General features: G+C 40.9%; 1 protein-coding gene and 1 long non-coding RNA gene across 3 annotated transcripts; one reads left to right on the plus strand and one right to left on the minus strand.

Moving 5' to 3' along the window:
* Positions 1-3322: 3322 nt before the first annotated feature.
* On the plus strand, positions 3323-8171 carry LOC111245533 (uncharacterized). Its single transcript, XR_015321471.1, has 3 exons — positions 3323-3477; positions 5992-6036; positions 6607-8171. It is a non-coding gene; the product is annotated as an uncharacterized LOC111245533 (long non-coding RNA).
* Positions 8172-15124: 6953 nt separating this feature from the next.
* Positions 15125-21582, minus strand: LOC111245532 (uncharacterized). 2 transcript variants are annotated; one of them, XM_022794010.2, is made up of 6 exons: positions 20861-21582; positions 18372-18515; positions 17297-17770; positions 16361-16546; positions 15722-16201; positions 15125-15397 (listed from the first exon to the last, which is right to left on the minus strand). In XM_022794010.2, exons 2-6 carry the CDS (start codon positions 18379-18381, stop codon positions 15216-15218), a joined length of 1332 nt encoding a protein of 443 aa, XP_022649745.1. In that variant the 5' UTR covers positions 18382-18515; positions 20861-21582; the 3' UTR covers positions 15125-15215. The 2 variants fall into 2 exon arrangements, with proteins under 2 accessions (XP_022649745.1, XP_022649744.1); XM_022794009.2 differs by lacking the exon at positions 18372-18515 and having other exon boundaries at positions 20861-21581.
* Positions 21583-22883: the final 1301 nt, after the last annotated feature.

Raw genomic sequence — 22883 nt, forward strand, 5'->3', positions numbered from 1 at the left:
ATTCTGTTCTGTAAAATAGGTATCTGTTATTTTCCTGATTCTTTTAGTCACTATGGCAACTACCTCCACGACTATACTTAGCCTCCGTAGTTACTGTTGGATAATATAGCTTTTTCTCTTTTTCGCTCTTTCTCTGGCATTACCGCTCTGCGTTGCTGCCGCCCCCCCAAAATGTCGCGGAAGTCAGTACAGGACGGGACATTGAGGCCTGCATTCGATCTATCTGTCTCGTTCATGATTCGCCGACTTTAGCCTGCTTCCGTCGTCTCTTCCTTACGCTAAGCTTTCTCACACCCTTTATCTTCCCCTTCTTTCGTCTCTCTATCGTCTGCTGTGCGTTGCTTTCACATATAAGCCGTTATAAGAAGTGCCTCGTCCCCGTGGCGCCCGTAGTGAAGTGCTTCATACAGCCGTACGGCTGACGAGGATGTCGTGTCGCCCTATGGGAACAGGTTACGAGTACAGCTTGTTGTACATACAATTCAGTGCGGGGGTAGCTAGTTAGCGCGCACCTAGGACCTTCTGTGGCGCTTTGTGAGAGTGGAACAGAGAGAAAGGGAATCTTCGTTGAACGATGGCTCGGTCACAATATAGCTGGCTGTAATAGGCTGCGGCTGACGGAGGGGCCGGTTCCGTGTGAGCGGTTCCGGACGAACGACTGTTAAGGCTGTTCTTACAGGCGTGCTTGCTCAAGTATTAGTTGCAGTAACAGATGCACGACTTCGACAGGAAACGTTCGTTCTGCGGTTGTTCTCTTCGGAATAACGACATTTGCAGATATTTTGCTATGACAACTCCTGCCTGCAGTTCCAGTCTAAAAACGTTGAGATTTGCAAGTTTACTGGCATCGAGTACCTTAGTTTAAATTTATTTAAAAGTAAAGTAAAGCGTGTATAGACAAATAGTTAACGTAGTATCTTGAGTAGCGGTAGGGTGGTTACCAGCAGTATATTAGTTATAAAAACTTATTCTCCTATTATAAAGCTGACGGCGGGCACTCTTACTGCTGGACATAACACGAAATGTAGGGCGATACCTCTGTTGGTGAGAGATATTCATTTGTAGAAAAAACTATTGACCTAAACATATTAGTACGACTACCCGTTACGGATGTTAAGTAGACAGTATGCCTTCGCAGCGTCGCCGAACTGTGATACGTCGTCGTTTCGAAATTATTATTTGTTGTCAATAAATTTTATTATTTATTGTCAGTTTACCCATTGGTGAGTGACACAGCGCTCCTTGATAGCTAGCTAACTTGTGTTTAGGTTTAGCCATTCGCCTAAGAGCATAACTATTCGTCTACGCGAAGGTGCGACTGCGTTTAAACTCTCCCGGAGAATCAATAGAACGTATAACATTTTTTAGCGGCCACGTTCAGCATTGTCCCTAAAACTAGACATATACTAGCTAGGCACACTGTATTGAAAGAGGAACTTTCCTTTTTGGCACTGTCGCAATCAGCTTCACCGAATGCAACTTAGATTGAATCAAGTGGTCTACTAATTACCTAGCTAATCCGTTATCGAAACGGGAAGGCCATAGAATGTTGCCGGAAAACAGTTACCAAACAGACTCGTATGCCCAGCCGCGGAAATATCTTTAAGTACTTCGAATTTACGCAACATCGACCTCACTCCACCCAACTAGATATCTGAAGTCCGCTGATTTGAGGTAACGTCTTCTTTATCATATAAGCACTCTGTTGCATAAGTGACTCAGGCTGCAACCGAAATCAAGTATTCGCTTCGTATCGTCTTTCCCAACATTGAATCGTAACGTCAAAACGAAACATTCTCGTCTACTTAGGAAGAAAAGACAAAAGTTAGGAAAAATTTAGGACAAATTTTCCATTAATCTCAGCCTTAGAATGAGACATTTTTTACAAGATGCTTCCAGATAACCTTTATTTTATTTTCTGTGGACATACTACATATATATATATATATATATTTTGCCTTGTTACTGTGTCTTCTTGTTTGAAACATCGAACATGTGGGCCGTAGTACGGCTTTATCGATAAGATCAACAGAAAACAATAAAGGAGTTGTCTGCCTTATCTTATACGTGACTTAACGGCCTTCGTGTAAGAATGTAATTCGTTCATTGTTTTTACGTTTCAGCAGTCGAACACTTATTATAAACATGACAAACACGTGTATATATACATAGTTACGCCTTGTGAATAAAATATGTACAATCCGAAACCCAGATGAATAGAACGCGTCATTCTTGAACATAGTCAGAATCTTTATGGGCCATCAAAACTTGCCAGTGTGTAATTTCTACGTTCATTACGCCCAGACGTTTCTCCCTAATCGATGATATAGTTCATTAATGCGTTTGCCTTATTGTTACGTTTCGTCCTGTTTCAAATATGTACCCTTCCAATACTAAATGAAACTGTTTTTGAGCAATGTATCACTCAGTCGTCATAACTATCGAAAATAATTAAGCTTCTTGACAAATGCGCAAACGTCTGCCTGCGCTCGAACAACTGTATCAGCAACCTTCGAAACAAACTCCAGACAACGATAACAGCTGGCCGGCGTCGTCCGCTCTGCAAGCTTTCTCACAGACTGACAAAACAATACGTCGACGAACAAGTCAGTGATTCGATTGTCATCGGGAACGCATGAATCGGATGAATTGCTAATTTTTGAATACGCGCGGGCGCACAGTTTTGTCTGTTGTTCTGGGCCTTACAGCGACAATGCGACGGTGACGGTGACAGCTGACGACGCAAACGCGAGCAGGAATTTTCGAATAAAACAGTGTTTTCTATCACACCCGTGTGTAAACGGTATTGGCTACACTGTGTGCCTGTTCAACACTTGATAGCAAATAAACTATCGGGCGTGTTCACTAAATTCAAGCACCCTCAGCATATTGAGCGAACGCTCGAAACTGCCATTCCTATGGATTACCGCGGTGTAAAGGTCGATTGTATCCCCTTCCGCATTTAACATACATCGTATATATCATCGTCTACTGGCATTCCATAGGTAATATATAGACGTTGTCTATATAGGGTAGGAGAGAACGTAAAATTGCAGTCGAGTAGGGGCTACTTAGGTGGTATCGATAAAAGAGCCTCGGTGTCTGCATACTGATGAGATGCGGTGCTTTCCTTTCAAATGCACGTACATACTAAACATACATACGATGATCGTTCTACAAACACCACAATCAGTTCTCGAACACGTTCTGCCGCCGGCGACGTACACTGCGAAAATGAGTGTTTATCAATTAGATAAAAGAACTTCGCAGCCTTTCAAAGAAGAGACGTCGTTTCTACTGCAGCCGATTCCATAATGTAAATGTTTGAGCTGGGTCATGTGGACCGGTGTTTTCGATACGATAGCGTGGTAAATCTCATTCAGGTTAATTCGCAGAGTGCGTTAAGCTGGAACGACAATTAAGCTTTTGAATGGCGGTGCCACTGCTATATCGCTTTTGCAACTATTACAGTTACCGGTTTGCTATCCTTTGTTTGCTAAACGTTTGATACAATTAGATTAAGATGAAGTATTGAAACTACGGTACTTTTTTGGTCATCCACGTTTGGTAGATAAAGAACCTGTATTGGGTTCGGCGTATTTTTTCTGTCTGCAATGAACGAGGGCAAGACCCGTTCTCTGATAGGCTACGAGCCAGTTAAAATCGTTCCATCTAAATAGCTATCTTTCACATATGGTAAACTGTTGTAGGAGGCGTCGCGTTTTAGCCGGCATAATTGACTCACTGTACAGTTGATTGTTGCATGTGGGCCCATTATCTTAAAATACTTCTAGCCAATGGGGAGTGGCAAAGTTAAAACTATACGAAATTTTTTGCGCCATAGACAACTTACGTGCGTCTGCCGGTAGCTAATTCTGCAACCTAGAACGATTCATCAGCCACTTTGTATGTATAGACATTTAGATCAGGCTAGGAATTTGCAGGTAATTTTTGAAGACTGCATGACCAACGACAGACATTTCGGGGTGCGTGACGTAATAAGGCTTGCACGCCTTCATGACTTCATTTTCTGTAATTAGCTATGTGACTAAAGCCGGTCTAATAGGCAACAAGCAGGACTACTAGCGATAGATGACCCTCCTTTGTGTAACTAATTTTTAAACGAGTTTGTAGGTTAAAAAAGCGAGAACTTAAGGGTTTTATGTTAAAATGCATTTTTCAATTAACATAAGAAGTTTAGCGTAACCGCAGAAGTGTCTGTTATATATGCTTCTAAAGGAAACATTGTCAAAGTAATACATGTTTTTGCAATCTAGATATATTTCTATAATGCAAGTCATTGAGGATATGCGTCGCTCTAAAGATCGTCGAGTTAAAGGGAGGCTATAAAAATAACATTTGTCTTGAACATACAAATATAAAACCAATATTTCATTCATTCCTCGCCTCCTGCAACTGGACAACACAGAATCCTTGGTGCATCCAGACATTTGAAACTAAGTGGCCTGCTTCAGGACGGATAGGATCATCTTGGCATTCAATGGTGCTAGCCGTTTCGATCAGGAAATGTTTTTGTTGGCTTTCTCGAATCGTGATGTATAGCAATCACAAGCGTCTTTAAAATGCTCGACTGACTGTCACCATCGAAAGCGGATTGTTCAAGATATATTACATATTTTTACTAATTTTTAACCCTTCTACAAACATCGAAAAGTCACCACTTAAAGGGCGTACAAATATTTAAACGAACGTTTTCCTTGAGAGATAACAAAATGTATAGAACTGAGGTCGGATAAATCACTGCACCGCATGGCGCGCCAAATATTCAAAAATCGGCAAAATACTTCCAAAAACGTGACCAGGGCTCCTTTCGAGGAAATTTCGTCTTTAATCATTCGACTCATGACGATAGTTGTAACCCGTAATGTACTTTAAAGTTGTTATCTATGAACAGCAGTTAACTGCAGATATTGTACTTTCGGTTACCTAATGTAATATAGGAATATAAATAAGACGACAGGACCACTTATCAAAATCTGCCAGCACCTCTGACAGAGTTGAACAAAAATTATCCTAACTATCTAATTATAAATCTTTATTATGTTGTATGAAATAGTATGATGTTAGAGGCCGTCTATCTGCGGAGCTGAACCAAATTATAGTTTGCTTTTTATTCCTAAAACTACTCACATCGTGTAATATATAGACACACGTTTCAGGAACTTGCTTCAGTTAGGTTTTTCCTTAAATAGGCACATCGTGGTAACTATCCTTGTCACACTGCTAGCTGACTGATATTTCAAGTAACTTCTTGCCATACCATCACTTCCACCATTTACAATGCACTGAAAAGAGCTGCAGTACCCGAAGCGAGTTTATACACCCTCTTCGTATTAGGAAAACTACTTCAAAATGTAGAGATAAAAGAAATCCTTTGCTGCTTATTGTCAGCTCAGTTATACAAGGGTACAAAGCCAGGCTATTTATACAAGCTCTGTACTAAGATATAAATTCGCCATAAAGGGCATGTGTTCAGCATAAATTCCATCTACCAAAACATTCACAACTCGAAAGAGTTGTGAATGTTTTGATACACCTGCGATCGGGCGTCGCTCAAATCCACGTGGTATTCTTGCTGGATACCTGTATGTACAGAAGTTCATATCACAAGGGAGTGTGTCCTGGTTATCTGCTCTGTGTTACTCAGACTCTGGTCTTCATCAAATGATCTGTTGTAACGCCTGCCACCGAGAAGGCTTTGGACTCAATTTCAATCTACCTTAAATCAATTTCCATCCTTGTAAGGCAGTGAAAGTAGGTCCTATAAAGAGAGATCAACGGCGATGTCCTAGTTTACTTGAGGGAGCTGTATCTAATCTCTGCAGGTTATTATAGATGATTAAACATGTAAGTCGGTCAGTATGCCGGCGTATTCTTAGCACAACGTAGGTAATACGATGCTTGCCAGAGTACTTCAAATCATACGGATATATAAAGATTCCATAAAGATCATAAAATCTTTTATTCCAGGTACCGGTGTTTCAATGGTCGAAGAACTAGGTTGAACCTAACGCTGTAAGTAACGTTGCTCACAATATAAACCCATTCTGCGCATTGCGTCTTGTCGATGTTTTTTGACATTTTCAACAAGAATAAGATCATACAAAATAAATCTTAGTTTCTGTTCCAATCTCACAAATCTCTGCTTATAAATCCAACTGGTATAAATAATCATCACAGATGAATTCATTCTCGAACTCAGTATGTACAACTTCAACTCAAACATCCGACTATAATCTTTTTGTATATACAGATACGATTCAACGATGTTTAAGTTCAAGTTTGCTTCACTTCAGGCAATTAATGCCAGTTGTTTTTCTTAACATATTTGAGGCTTCATATGCTGGAATTCATATTGGAATATACTTAATAAGAGCTTCAATTGATAGTTAATATCGGCTACTCACTTTATAAAATGTAAGTGATTTTTATAAGTAATCTACCTTTTATAACATTTTATTACCACGATACACGTAATTTGTACGTTTGAGGTAATTTCCTCCGAAATATAAAACTAAAGAAACCAGCAAATTTCATGGATTGTTACTTTTGCTCTTATATATATTTGTGTGTGCTCGTTAACAGTTCAATGTTCGTCCAAAAGCAGTGGCCGACTGGCAGAGTTTTTTTTTGAGGAAAACATCGCGGATTTAGACACGAGACGCTTCTCCGTTGTCTTCCCCTCAGACAAGTCTGTTCCATCAACTGGGTCCTTCGCTCCTACAAAGTTTGCTTCGTAATCTTCTTTCCACCCGTAGGCGCCTACAAGTTTGGCGGGCGTCTTTAGGCGACGTCTTTGGGGTCGCTTCTCATTCTATGCCACCGTTGTGTTTTATCTTCGTGGTTCATCTCTCATTCCGATACGACCATTCTTCACATCGGCGGGTTGATGCGGTTCTTCAAAAGAAAATGGGAACATCAAAAGACTCGCCACCATCACCAATAACAACAGCGATAACAGTTCCATAGCCTACTCTGTTTCCCTTTTTTTTTCTATCTTGGAATGCCCCTTCCCTTTGCTCTCGGTTTTTCAGTCGCAACCTCTTGTGCAAGCTTTTCATTGTCTGTCTATTACATACATTAGAGATATGTATGCCTCTATACACGTATCTAGTTGTCTATAATATCGAACTATTGCGGTACGTAGACCCATTGGTTCGGGTAGCTGGTGGTAGGGCTTTTCTCTTCTGTAAATATCTTCCCCGTCCATACCTCTCTTTCTCTTTTGCTATTCGCTTTTTTCTTCCTTTCTCTTATGCATAGTCAACCCGTCTGTTCCAAGTTGGAAGCCCATCGAAACTCCGCCACAAGTTTGCTTTTTGCAGCCTCATTCCACGAGGCACGTGACCGTGCCTGCGGATGGCATTCTTCCAGCCTGCTATTATTACTGCTACCACTAGTACTCTTGTCGTTACCGTCTCGGCCGACGCGCAAGCTACAACGATGGCCGACTTGTATGCTCCTTGGATTGCGAGTCCACTGGGCCGTGTAACCGCCCCATTAAAGGAGCGACTGGACCGAACCAAACCTCAGTCCCATGGCCGGCCATCAGCTAGATCTGAGCAGGATAGAGTACTAAGGCCACGTTATCCTCATTTTCATCCTCGTGCTCATACTCCGACCACCGCGAGGCTTCGCATCCTACCCTTAGGACATCCCGGATGACACGAGCAAGTCGCTCGTATTCTTGCTTTATTCAGCGGCAAGAAGAACTGCGGAAGAGAAGATAGAAGCGGAATGTAAGTTACTTCTTGGAACACGTTGTCGTCCAAGTCTTAGCGCCCCTTCTGTGCCCACACGAGTTTCCTACGCAGTCACCTTAGTCAAGGCTGGCGCCTTTTCTGGAGCGGACAAATAACAGCACCTAGAAGGAAGTGGCAAATTGAAAAAGCCTATTAGCATTTTATGGTATTATTCAGTTGTGTAATTATATTGTATTTATTCGCTGAATATGTCGCTATTAGACTTGTGATAATAACGTGCTGTAAAATATGATGTATTCATAGGAAGACATGAACAAGAAAAAGAGATACCTTTGAAGGGCATATTGTTTCTTCTACTTATTATATCTTTCAAGTGGCTCTTGTCGAACTTGCAAGGGAGGATATTTAAATATAATTACTACGTACCCAGTATTGGTTGTTTCTGACCTTGTCAGTGTATTACCTGTCCCAGTGAATGACCAATAGGAAAGCGCGTAATCAATGTTTGTTGTATGTCGTTATGGATTGGCGTGAAAAATTTTAGGGTGATTTTCTAATAAATCAGATGCCTTAGAATGGGGTCATTTGTAAATAATGGGATGGATAGGGACTAATAGCTGGTTTGCCATTGCAACATGTTAAGCAACATGTTTCGCCGAAACCTTTCTGACCGAAAATATTTGCGTCTACCGATCACGTCTATCACTCCGTTCATGGTCGATAACTTTTTGTACATTTTTTATTTGTCCTCGCGTCCAACTCTCCTCATTCAAGCGATATTGCCATGTTGCTTTGTTTTCTTTCGAAATTTCGCTCTCAGTTAAAACTTCCCTTGGGCCAAAGCGAAGTTTACAGTGGTTTAAGAAACCACGGAAAATCGCCTTTCTAATAAAAGATAACCGAAATTAAGTTAATGTTATAACTATGAAGCCTTTGGTGTAATAAAGCAGTCCGTACACTAGAATAACTATAACTGACCCCGAATGTGAGTATGTTAGTGAAGCGTTCCCTATCCAGTTTTACGAAAAAGTCAGGACCAGGGGAAGCAGGGCGCCGAAAAAGCCACCGACGAAGATAAAGATTTTACCAAAGCAACGAATAATCGACCTTTACGTATGGTAAAAGGAAAGTGAGTGTTGCGTAAACTAAAGATGGGTTGATAACTAGGCCAGTGTTAGTTATAAATGTAAACTTGTTCCTTTTTAAGACTAGAATCTCACGTCTTCACGTTCTTTTCACAGAAAAATACATTCTATCTAACTTACAGCAAATATGAATCGGTTCGTATAAAGTTTATAAAATACTAATTTACGAAAAAATCTGTATTATTTTATGAAATTCTTTTTCTTCGTCGTCTCTAACCGATACCACGACCGCGTCCATTTACGCCAGTTAGTGGGGTAAATTGGGACAATAACAAAACCTCACATTCCACGACTTCGTCATAGGACGTGACGGCAGTCAGGAGAACGGGTGGGATAATCAAATTTTATAAAGGATCTTGAATTTGGTAACAAACAAAGATATTATGCCAACTGTAGAGAAACTACAGAACTATTTTATTTCACTGTGTGACGGTAAAATTTGATACTAATAATTACCCTTCGAAGATGAACCGCAACTAACATCCGCTATTTTCTGCAAGTACAATCAATACCTTCAGAGTTATATATGTCTTAGTATTCTATACTGATAGACGTTTATAAACTCAATGACTAAATGCTATTCCAGCTCGATTAGCAATTATAGATTCTTAGCAAAGTAAGGCGATTTTCATACGTAGCAGTGTACGCAATGGAAAAAAGACGTCAATGCTCTACGTGGATTAGTACATCTGTGACAAAAATAAAACGCTACTGCTTATAATGTCTAGGTTGTTTCCTCCAACAGAATACTACTTGTTGTAAACCGGTCTACCGTTGATAAATTTAAGTAGAAAGCTATTCCGAAGATGTACAAATTTCTTTACAATACACCACCTGCATTTGCATAGAAGAACATCATTTTATAACCAGCGCTAGATTTCCAATTGAGATGTTGAACATCCATTCGCTCTAGGCTACGGTCATTATCGAGTCATAGGTGTCAAATAGAAGGCCTTCAAGGCAGTAATAGGACATGTGCGCAGAGTTCACCAACTTTTCTAAAATGCCCTATGTGCACAAAAAAGAGGATGGATGATCCTTCTAGACTTTTACGAGTGTGCGGAAAACACTTTAAGCACAAATATATTACACAATACTACACGTTTCCGTTGAGCAAGCTTGTTTGATATAATTGTCTTATTTTCTCCGCTGCTATAAAGATGAATTTAAAAATAACGTCTATTTTAGCTATTCAAAAGCACTGTTATAAGTTTGATATCGGAACAAGCACCGAATAGCATCATCACAGACGTACAATTGACGTTTTTGTATGATGTCTCTTGTAAATGATGATAATTGGGTCTGTGTGCTTTAAAGGTAACAGTACCTTCGGAATCTTTGCTAGTCCGTCGTAAGATACGAGAGACGTGCGTTACGACGACAAAATTTTATTGGGTGTTTTCCATTTGAAGCAACCACAGGCATATTAGTCCGGTGCAGAAAGACACAAGGAACTTTCAATGACAAGATGTTGGATTGGAAACTAATTTATGTGACTAACTAATGTTAATTAATCCGTATGTAGTTACCAAAATTCTTGTTATCCAGTGGATCGAACTGCTAGTTTGATTGAAATGCTTGTCCACTCTTAGGGTTCTCGTTAGCCACGTACTCATTGGTAGGCTTCATAGGCCAGGCATAATAGGCTCTTATGTTGCATTGTATCACAACTGAGACAAAGGATTATCTGGAAGCAGCGCTTTGTCCAAAGGTTGATTTTGATCGTACACATGACCCTTATATACACATAAGATGTATCAATACAGCCGTAGAAAATAATTGTACAACCTATCGGCAAATTTCGTTGGTGATTCTTGAATGCCAGTCTTCTTTCTGCAAAAGACTGGAGACACGCCGCTTGTCCGGACGTTGCCTAAGGCACCGATCAATGTCCTACGAGGCTAATTCATGCTCTACAATGGATGGCTATTTTTTTAAGGAAGTTACCGGCGTCGTATAAAGTACCGAGATATGATCGATTGCCTCATTCACGTCGTCGACACTTAATAACAGCGATCCCGATTTGTTTACTAGGTAAGCAAACGGACCTTCTGCACTTCATTTTCTAAGCATTCGGGGCAAACAATACCAATTTAGCCGTCCATTGATCGCGTCATGTTGCGTAATTGTATATCTAAATTGCTGTACGTAGAGTAACAAACATACAAGACTTAATCTGTCATTTTTATGATAGGGCCCGATATGCGTTTCACTTATATATCTATACTAGCAAATCTGATTACACGCCCAGTTCTATATCTATGTTTTGTGTTTTCCGTTCGGTACCGCCGTTAAGCGTTCCGTTAGCCGGCTGACTCTCAGCATGACACGAATTTATCCATCTAGACTACATCGAATCTAGACCATAACGTGCTCCTAGAATTAGCAGGCAAATACGTTACCCACTAGGCTATTACGGGGACATATATACCAGAACTAACTGGAAAAATCCGTCGCCCTAGGCAATCACAATAGAAAAAAGGATGTCTGAAGTACGAGACGGGTCCAGTGTGGTTCCCTCATTTTGATTTTGTTTACGTATCGCCTTAGTAAAAAGATCAGATAGCCTGCAATTGATGAAGAAATGTATAAAAAGTTGATAAATCTGTTCGGTGATAAATATATAGGCGAACACATGTCTAGTAAAATGCTAAACATGATCCTGATTTGTTATATGACAAAGGTCGTGGAGGATATGTGTGTCGTTGGTGAAACTTCAGGAAGTAACCTTTTTTAGCCACAAACTCTACTTCTCATAGCAGAATCTTTCGATCGTGTTAGGTTCGAAGTGGATTCAGTGAATATATATTGGATGAGACAACTGGAGGAAAGCAAGATGTTATATATACATTGTTACGGTATGTTAGTAGCTCGATAACTGTAGAAAACTTTAGACGCCTTATTTTAATATATATTTTTTCAGCGGTGTCTGAAGACTCAGTCGTAGATAATATTGTAATTTAAGTAATCGTGTGTATTATTAACTTATTATATAACTTTTCACCTGTAAGTCTGCTTCTTGGCCGGGCCCGACTTGTCTTTTATTCTAGTTTTTCTAGGATAAGCGCTAGATTAAAAGCCTACTTATTACTTTCAACGAAACTCATTCATTAATGTCGATTGGTTCAACTTATCATTCTACTTGGGTGATTTCGCCTATGTATTACGACCAGTTGATCGTTGAATGATAAGGTTTCCACACGGCGCCACAGGTAAGCTTTTGAGTGCGCAGACTTGAGAGTTTATCTGCTTCAAGTTACTAGCATCAAGCTTATGGGATTAAGAATAGGCAAATCGTTGGAAAATAAATCGATGCCTTATATTCAATTCATAGAATAGTATGCAAGCATTTTCTTAGAGATACTTTCACTCCAACCTGAAACCTAAAAAAAGACCCTAATTTTCTGTGACTTTCGTGGTCCATTAAGTCAGGAATTACCTGTGACTCCTGTTTCACATAAATGTAAATGTACGCTTCAACGAAGCCCCAAAACCTGTTCCTTCTGACAATATTTTATGACTTAAGCTTTTTTTGCAATCTTTGAGTGTAGATCGTCTCTGTGAGGACACAGATTGTCCATTATGGAATAAACGCTGATATCTTGCCTATGATGATACGACTGATGGACATCGTAACTTCAGTACACCCCTTCGCACAAAGGTGGCATGTGAATTCAACCTGCCGATATTTTTGCTCGACAACTCATGCTACAGAACCTTTAGTCACTTAAGACTTAGCTTAAAGCTGATCGATTTTAACAACCAACTCAGTAATGCAATGTCAATCTGGAAGTTTGTATTCGATTCTAACAGAAGGACGTGCGCAGACTTCAGCTTCCCGGCGGACGACAAAACGTTTGAATTTTTTTAACTGCTTCTCGGGCTACCAACTTAACTACTCCCTTAATTAGTCACTTGTTCATGATAAAGTGACAGATGTTTTCTATAGAAAGCAGATAGCTAGGGAGCAACTAGACTCGGCCAAATAAGTATATGTTAAGGGTTCACGTATACGTTAAAGCATGTTGGATAGCTTTACCTTTCTACGTTTAGCTTAAAACCACTTCTTTGCCCTGAGTTCAGAGCATCGCTGTTTGTTTGCTTGCGTGATACAACATGATATACTTTCTCCCGTGGTCAGAGGTCAACGGCCTTAAGGACGAATACTGCGAGGCAGCGATATGCTAAGACAGTGCAGGTACAATGTCAGATCTATGTTGAAAAAATATTTTAACATTGACCTGGTTCCAACAAGTCGTTTGTAAACTTTGTGGCTCAATATAGGTATCCTCCAAACATAGAAATGCATCGAAACTTTTCCTAGCAATCGACCAGAGGAATTTTCTTGACCAACAAAAAAGAAACCAAGCAAACTCAAGTACCACTTTGCAATCTAAGGTAGTCCCAACAAGGTTAGTTAATACCGTCCGTTCGAGCTCCTCTTTGTGCACAATGGTCATACGAACGAACGATGTGCGATGCTATTGACACGTATAAATTGTCGTTGATCTTGCAAGCGCTACATGTAGGATCTCACTCGGGAGCGATACTATCACTTTCCTGTCACATTACTGGAGTCGTTATCGTCTAATTGAGCGCTTTAACATTGGTTAGTTTCAGACGTCCCTTCTTTCCCCATCCCCCCGAACCATATTCCTCTCGCCACTCGACTTGTTTAGCTGGGCTGGTCATGAGACAGAAGGATATAAATAATTGCGGATGGAGGAAAAGTCTTTAACAGGGTACCAACTCCGAGGGGAAAAAGTTCATTTTAGTTTGGCCGGAGGCAACAGAAATTTAATTTGGCGTGTCTCATTTGAGACACGTTTGCTCGTTCAGCACCCATTCGTCGATGCTGTTTTCAGATCGGGGCCGCGAGAGGTAGAAATGCTACTTAGGGGGGATGCCCCCTACGGGCTATAGCACTGCACATCCCGACATTGCCGCTTATAGCCACTGGTAGCTGCCGCCCTGGCACCTACATCCATGGATCCAGCGACGTCGTCCACGCCATCGGCTCCATCGCGGCAATTACAAGTTTCTCAATGCCCCGGGCTACTCTGACTGGCCCCCTCCGAGCTAAGCTCTGGCAAACACAGTTGAACGCAGCAGCTCAACCAACAAAGACTTAGAGGATTCAAAATAGAAAGAACAAGCGAGGTAGTTCCCTGTGCGTCTGCTATTAAACGTTTCTACTACGTTTTTCATACCAGCATTTGAGAGGTTATCCGTTGGAGTAGCAGAAGTAAGAGCCACCAACTCGGAGTTGGCTCTCTATCACCCAAGCGCACCCATCCGTTCACTTTTCCAAACGCTCCTCCAGAGTCAAATTGTGTATCCATTCGAATGGCAACGAAAAACCTAAGCAGGACCAAAAAACGGTACAGGAAACGAAGCGTCAGTAGTGCCCATCTTCACACATCACAACAGATGACTCTCGACAATGTTCTACTTGCTTTGCAGCTTACGGGCATGTCTCACAATATGCCAGCTTCATCAACTCCGTAATACGTAGGAAACGTCCTACGTATGGTCGTCATTTGCAGAACCCATTTACATTATAGCCGACGCGTTTTCATCGTAGCTTTCCTGTAGCTGCACCCAATCGGAAGAAGTTGCTGAGGAAAAGAGAATCAGCAAGCTTGGAAGTTGCCTGACGAATGTTCTGAGGAGAAGACTGTCTGGCAACAATATAGGGATAAAGTGGTAAGTCTTTGTTAATTCTTCAACGAGTTACTAGTCCTAGTTTCGGCTAAGACCTATGGATCTCGGAGTAAGGCTACCTCGTACATGTCCTATCGCCGGACCTTGTTTGTTGTATTTGCTATGAAGAGCAGAGAAATATACGCTGTAGAAGAAGAAAGTAGGAGAATTTTATATATATATCGGGCAATGTTGACATAGAGGAACAGTTTCGGCGATAGTCGAAACGTCCAAATGCAAGGTGGGGGTAATGTTCTACAAAGTAATTGTAGAGCTTGCGACCTATTTGTAACTAAACGCTTATAAATCGGACTAAATGCGAATGTATGTTAATGATGGGTGACCTTAGAAACGTCGACTCGCTTTGCCGACCTGGTTTCGGTTTTTAGTTACAATTAAAGGCCTGAACTATGCGACGAATGAGAGCTTTTGATCAAAGACGCACTTGGCCTAGATTGAAGCACCGAGAACGTTTGTTCGTTTTCAAAGACATTTAGATTGTCAATCTCAAATATAATAATAATAATGGTCACTAATGAAAATGCAAATTCCTGTGAGAAAGACCAGTAAATAACGTTTATTATATACCCTCGACTCGTTTACATATGTATTTTCTTTACAAAGACTTCTTTTTTGTGTCTATTTACAGCGGATGGAGGCACCAAACGAGCAGTAGCAATGAGGTTACAGTTTCGCCCTGGCTTGGTACTGATGACGATGGCGATTGTGCCCCAGACGTAACAGCGGCTGACCAAACACGCCAAAACGGCTCGTGATTCTGCCCCTCGACTGTATTTTCGTAGTCCGTATTAGACAAGGGCGATTCTGCAAAGAAAAACGAACACGATGAAAATTTATTTTAAACCGGAAGCCTTAATATTCTGACAACGTAAGCTTTCGTGAAGTTTAGTTAGAAGGAGAATACAAAACAGGGAAATTTGTATCGAGCAGCTCTATAAAGAAGGCTCCGCAAGGTACTTACTAACACAGCTACACTTCATCCTGTTTTTCAAATTTATTATTGAGTTTACGTATCTGAGAAATAAGCTACGTAAATTCAGAACAGTTGTACTAGGATCTTATTGTTAAGGAATCCGTCGAAAGGACTTTACGCGGCGTCTTAGCGCCTTGCTATTTCAGAACACTTACCATTCAGAATGCGTACACTCCTTTGAAAAACGTGGTCTAACGCAAGTTTCGGTAGTCCGTGACTATTTGGCAAGTTTGCAATATTAAATGATCTTTGTAGACGATTATAACTAATTTCGCAAACGAACGTCCGACTAGTATCAATTTCCAAATGTTTTACGTCCTCAGCACCCAGTCTTGCTATAGCTTCCAGGCGAACCAGTCGTCCGTGGTTTCCAGAAATCATGCGAGTTCGCAGTCCTTGTAAAGGCTCAAATGGATTTGTCTGAGATGTTTCACCGTTTATAGGTATCTGCGATGATCGCGAAAGTTTGCTTGTTAAATTCAGGTCCATCCGGTGCCCAAGAGGCATTTGCCACATGTCGTAATCTTGGCGAAACAGTTTAATTGCAATAGACGTCGGCTCTTCGCTTGTCCACGCCCCGCATCGAAGCTGACGCAATGCTAGACTGAGGTGAAGCTCAAAGTCTACCGGGGCATCTGAAAATCACAAAAATCATTCCGCTGCCTCTCAGTCGACCCTATCCTTTGATTTGTTCACATGCATTAACAAGGTAACTCCCCCACTGGATAATCAATAGCATGCAGGTATCTAAAATAATATAATGAATAACATACAATGTGCGATCGTGAACGTACCGTAGATAAGCAGCTCATGCGTAGCCGTCTGCTCTTCGTGTTCTTCGACTTCATTTTCTTCGACATCATCACTTTCTACTTCGCAGCTGAATTTACCAGACAACTCCTTCACCGGTCGGATAATTCTCACTGCACGGAACATATTTGCTGGTTGATCGCTGTGCTTGTACAACGGATCCAGTAAATCTACATACATTTAACCACACCAAAAGTTAAGAAGAAATTAGGTCGTTTGTAAAATCTGCAGATCATCGTCAAGCCCTTAAAATATTTAGAAAAATGTATCGAGCCAATCAATTTAGACCGTAGTTTACTTAGTTAATTTAAGCAGCTGACCATTTGAGCTCAACCGCTTGAAAAAGTTTTCTTCGAGCTATTTTCCGAAAATTGGAATCATAGTGCTACCTTCTCTGGAAATTGAGTATTTTTCAAAATTTTTTAGGCACTGAATAAAAATTCTACAAAATTAACTACGGTTTATTCAGTTTAGAATGTGCCAATCAGAATCCACTTTTGCACTTTAATTTTAAATGCAGCTTGTACACACCTGGTTGCAATGGAAGTAGTTTTTTCTTGACCTGGCAGTCAAATTATTGGGTCATATCCTGACGATGGTCACATATTTGACGTTTAGTTGCTTCATATTAAAAAAAACGAGTCAAGTCATACGGACAGTGATTTCTTTGGTATAACCCCTTAACACGATACTATATCTGACGGTTAATGACTAACGTTATGGACTCGTTATACGTTCTAACATGCTATTCTATCGATTTCGAGGTTTCGTTTGACATACGATCCAGTTTGCTCTGTGACGACGTCCTCAGTCGTGCGTATTTGCAATAGTCATTACCTCTCAGCTATATTAACGATATTATTTTTCTTAAATCCACCCTCTATTAAAGCGCTGCAGGTACACAACTAAAACAGACCAACCTTTGTATGCATGATGGAACAGTCTTGATCGAGCTGCCGGTATCCATTGGTAAAATGGGGTAGATTCTGCATTTCGAAACCACTTTACAACCCGTGGAACTACTGAACGGTTTTCACTATTCGTTCGTTTTTTATCCAGGCTAGAAAAAGGCGTCGAGTCTGACACGTTGGTAACATTGCCCCCCTTCTGTCGGACGCTGGAAACGATTTGTCTGGGACTGGTGACAGTGCTCACGGCCAATGCGGACAGCGGGGAAAGCGTCATCGATTCGCTGACGTTCTTGAGGGTGCTATTGTCGTGCCCGCCTGAGGGCACGAGCTCGTAGACGCAATCGAGTACAAAAGATGACTTCAGAGCGGGGACCCCGTCCACTATACCGCCGACATTCGACGGAATCACCGTTGGGGACGCTTTATTCGAAATAGTGAAACCATCCGCCGTCAAAACTGCGATGCCCCGAACAACTACACGACCTGAAAAACATGCACCCACATAGAAATAGGTATATGACAAAAAAGCCGGGCGCTCGCTAGAGCCTCATAGTCGTGTGTCAGACACATAGTCAACCACATCCTCGTTGTACTTTCAGATCCCGTTCCCACACTTACGTTGTTGTATGTAGATTACTCTCGCAGATCGCAAGTGCATCGTGGTCATACCAGCACAAATTAAGATGAGCCATGCTCAAACAATATTTATCTGCATAAAGCTTGCCTTGATAAAAGACTTGAGTGAGATAACTGTGAATACATTATTCAAAGAGCTTTGCTGTTACATCGAAGTGCTATTGCATATTATAAAACTTTTTAAGGAGTACGTCTTTATTTAAATGGGCTCTGCTGTTTTACATGGGCAGTCACTGGTGGCATGTACATGATTATACTACACACATAAGTGACAAAAAGGAAAGCATCTGAGTTGGATCTTATCGATGCCGTATCTCTTTTAGGGCACTGAAACACCTGTTTTCGACACGTGTAAACGAATTTTCACCACGCGTAATGCAAGGATCTCAATTCAGTAGTGCAATGGTTTTGTATTAGTTTTTACGTTAATGTATAGTGGAATCCTTACCTACCGGCATAAGAGTTGCCGGTTACGCATACTTGGTCTTTGTTTTGGATTTTTAGTTCATTCACTTGTCTGCTGTACTACTCATGAAGAAGGGCCACTCTGATGGATGCTGAACGAGCTCTTCCGGCGGAACTGAAACCCATACTTAAACAGCATGACCCGATTGGGTCCGTCGTGAAATGGGTAACATATGATTTCAATTTAACCGAGTAAATTTTCATCGGTGTCAACATTGAAAAAATGAAAGATAGCTACTTCACCTATATCTGGGCTAGCAAAATAAGAAACCCCGACACTCACCAATCACATAAATGTTTCACAGTTTTACCGGAGAAAGGCAAACATCTCGCCTCACCAGAGCCCATAAAGGAAACTACAGCTTTGTTTGCAAATATAGTTACACTCTACGTAAATACTCGACCATATCTTGAGCAAAACACTACCGATTAGCAGTAAAAAAAAAACAACAAACAAAGTTCATGTCATACAAAAAGCCGACTTTATTACCGATTTCCGAGTATGCCACAGGAAGCGGCCGTCACGTTAAAAGTGACCATACCCTTGATATATTGTACATGAAGAAACCTCGTACTTGAAGTGTGAACATGTCTCTTTCGATTTCAAGCGAAATTAGGTAACGTGTCAACGTTTGAAAGAAGTCATGCTTACGGTGTTAATACTATATATTCATTTAAGGTAAAGATTCAGGCACAATGTTTGGTTTATACCTTTCCCACGTCGAAGCAGAACACTTTTAGATCGAAGCAAACGAGCGATACGCTGAATCGAGAAGAAGCCCCGCAGTATCCCGTCTGTCTTATCTATATAACTTAGCCTTAAATGCAGCTCCATTGCTTATTATTGCCGCAGTATTTCCCGTCAGAGATAATAAGCAATTATCCGCTTATGCCTCCTTACAACATCGAAGTAGGCTATTAGTGAAGTTAATTTTTTGTCTGACCCTAATACTGTTCATGACGATCGATGACGATGTACCGGCCATTAGTTACAAGCTCTGCTTGAAACAGCAGTATAGTTCCAGAACGGATTAATAAAGAGGTAATACCATTTAGCAGAATCTGAGGCTAAGGCAAGTGAGACCTGTTCGTATTTTCTTAATTTTCGAGTCTGCAGCGATTTCACGGCTTGCCTGAACGGCATTTCGCAAACCATCACCCGTTCGCCTCTTGGAGTACAATGGGTCGTGGAATCACCTTCGCTGGTCTTGGCAATTCGCTCAAGTCGTCTCGTAACAGAAAAAAGGAATGGTAGCCAGCAGTGGTATTTATGCTCCATCAACTCCCGTCTAAGTAAATCGAGCGAGCCAAAACTGAAATTCTTCCAAAACCTTATTCTTTAGCTGTCCTCCTTCGAAATGGCGCTATCCTTTGAGATGACAAATGGAGTTCCCATGATTTCGCCCGGTTGCCCGGCAACCAGGCGGCCGGCCAAGCTCCTCCATCGACTTGGCACCTATTTTCGCGGCTCAGATAAGAAAGTCTTCACACATCGACCGATAGAGTGTAGGGGAACGCGCAGGTCTCGGGAAGTAACTCGGTTCCACAAACGCCTTTGCCCGACATTAAGTGAACGGGGCAAGTCGATGCCGACGCAATAGCTTCGATCAACGGCACCACCGTCTCGTAGCTACATCACACGACAAGATACAAACCCAACGGTTTGGCGTCTCGCAATGATAGCAAGTAGAGGGAAAAGAGTTGACTCTTGGATGTACAGAAATCGGAGAAACTAGGTTATCACATTTAGAAGAAACGGTTATTCGAAAACCTCTTTGTTCAGTTTAGCCGGAACTAAAGCCGCTTTTGTTGCTTTGCCTTGTTACAGGCTCTCTCTAAGATTTTCGAGGGTAGAAATCCAAATTCTTGCGTTAAACTACTGCATAGAAAAACGTTGTTAAGCATTCTACTTTTCGGCATAAGGAAACGGAACGATACGAGTTCTAAAAGCTTTCAGTACTGTTTCCCAGTCGATTTTTACCAGGCGCTATGTTTATTCCCAAGAGTTTTAAAAACAAGTCAAATCACTAAATCAACTAATTAAGTCTTAATACGAGTATTATTGCAGCTGTTACGTATCAGTTTGCGTGAAATCAATATGGTCGTTCTTACTTTACTGTTCAAATATAAATTCGCAAAAAAAAGATGTCTTCAGACCTACCTATTAAAAGCCAAAATAATTTTACTAAAAACCACAAAAACAAACGCAGCAGTCCGAAAAAAAACTTCTGCTTATTGTTTGCTGTTCAGTCTTCCAGATAAGATGAAAACTTTAAATACTAAAGGTGAGAACAAAGTTGGTCATGTTCTGTTGAACACCTAACATTTCGTAGAGCAAAAAGAGATATTATACATTTGTCTGGGTACGTCAATATCTATTCTCGAACGAAGTGTTCCAAACAATTCAACAACGATCTTAAGCAATCTTCTACCAATCCTAGAAGAAATACTATACGCTTTGAGTTCTCCTACCTTGCACCAATCCGGATAGTAGAAATTGCAGGCATAAATAAGCTTGGGACCATCTATTGGCTGACGACAAGATTAGCAGTTTGTGGTGTCGGAACATTTCGACCATTTCTCATATCGACTTCACGAGGCCCCACACAAAATTATGCACTTTACTCTCGTAGTTCGACGACTGATTCTAACAGCAATTTGTCTAACTGGAGTTTTTACTTTGCATTCACCGGTAGCATTATCCATTAGCAGAACGCCATAATAACGTGTATCCATTCGAGGACGCAAATTGCAGACGGCCTATTTTAGAATGCTGTAAACGTTTTCTTTTCAACTGTCTTTAATCCCCCTTGAACTTTAATGACTCAGAATATAGAACGGCGCAACCTAATCAATCAGCCATACGGTTGGTGAGCGGACGTTCTTTGATGTATACAAACGACTTGATCCGCGCGGTCCTCCTTGTTACAGTCTGGAAAGAAGTCTGCCAAGCGATGCCGGCCTTTGAGACGGTCAATCGACAAGGATCCGGTTGGTTTACCCTTTCCTGTACAAGGGAGAGGATGCCTCGACGAGGAGGGCAAATAGTGGAGCCTTTGTGTGCTGAAGCCCCAGAAATTTCGGCTGATGCCAGCCTTGAAGATATTTATTATATTTATGCTAATAACGTCAAAAATTGAATGAGTATTGACTTAGCTTTTCGAGAGAACCCTACGCTGAAATTTTTCCTGTAGCAGACGAATTTTAGTCCTCGGCCTTTTGTAAACAATAGAAATTAGAGAGTTTTATCTTAGACGTTTGAACAAGTTAATGAATTCGCTATGATTGATGATTTTGGAACCTTTATGGAAACTCAGGGGCTAAATTCGGCTAGAAATGCTTGCCAATTAACAGCACTGCATGACTTTGAAATTTTTTTTAATTAGGAACTCGTAATGTTCTTATTTTTCCTTAAAATACGTTCTCAGCAAACAACAAAATTATCCGATCGAAGGCGTCTGCTTAAAGACATTCACCGTATTTACCTATATCCAAAACTCGACAAATGTAGCAACTGTACGCACAAATAAGGCTCATGTTGTATACGTTACGATATGGGCCCGCCACTTAAACTTCTCTGCATAGCACTAAATAATTGGGTTCAATATTTCAATTGCTAGAGAGGTATGTATTTCTCCTGGACCATCATTTGTCTATGGTCGCACAAACTTTGAACGAATCTCTAGGAACAAGAACTTGACAATTGTTGTCCTTGACCATGAAGAAATGCATTTTCGCAACTGTGTCATACATAGAGGCTCAAACAAAGTTCGAGGTTTTTAAAAATTGAGAAAATGTAGGCGCAATTTTTCTCTCAAAAATAATTAGCTTTCAAGCAAACTACCCATAAATTTCTATTATGTTGCGGTTGTCGTATCTTCAGAATTAGTTCCCAGCTCGTACACTAAATATAATTTAGCGTACATTAAGGACTTGAGTGAAATATTGAAAAGGGCCATGACTGCGAACATGACTAACTGACTAATTATCCAGCGCTAATAGAAGCAGTCGCGAAAGACAGAAGAAATGAAGATCAATCTTAACATTAAAGAAAAAAACAAGATGTATAAAAGATACAGGGTCCTTAATCGAAACAAGTGTCTTCAGATACGCACAGCCAGTGCAGGAGCGTAGGCGGCAGCCGTCATCCTATTCTCTTTAGGAGCAGTTCATAGATTATGGTAAAAAGAACTATAATACTTACATGCAGAATAATGCCGGTTTTGCAATGTCTGCCAAGCGCGCGCGTAAATAATACAATGCGCATATGGATACGAGTGAACAGACTCCATAGAACGTTGTGGCGTAGCTAGGGCCTGATTTATTCGTAGGCAGACATAACGTTCAAAATCTCTGGTTCCCACTGAGATATCTTTTTCTGGGTATAGATATTAACCTGTGCCTACAGGTTATTGAGCGCTGATGAAGTTGAGGAACTTACTTCACTGCGATCATGTTATGATTGTCATCGCGCATGAAACCACATTGAAAGATC

The sequence above is a fragment of the Varroa destructor genome, unplaced genomic scaffold (assembly GCF_002443255.2).
Source record: "Varroa destructor unplaced genomic scaffold, Vdes_3.0 BEIS01000002.1, whole genome shotgun sequence".
NCBI lineage: Eukaryota > Metazoa > Arthropoda > Arachnida > Mesostigmata > Varroidae > Varroa > Varroa destructor.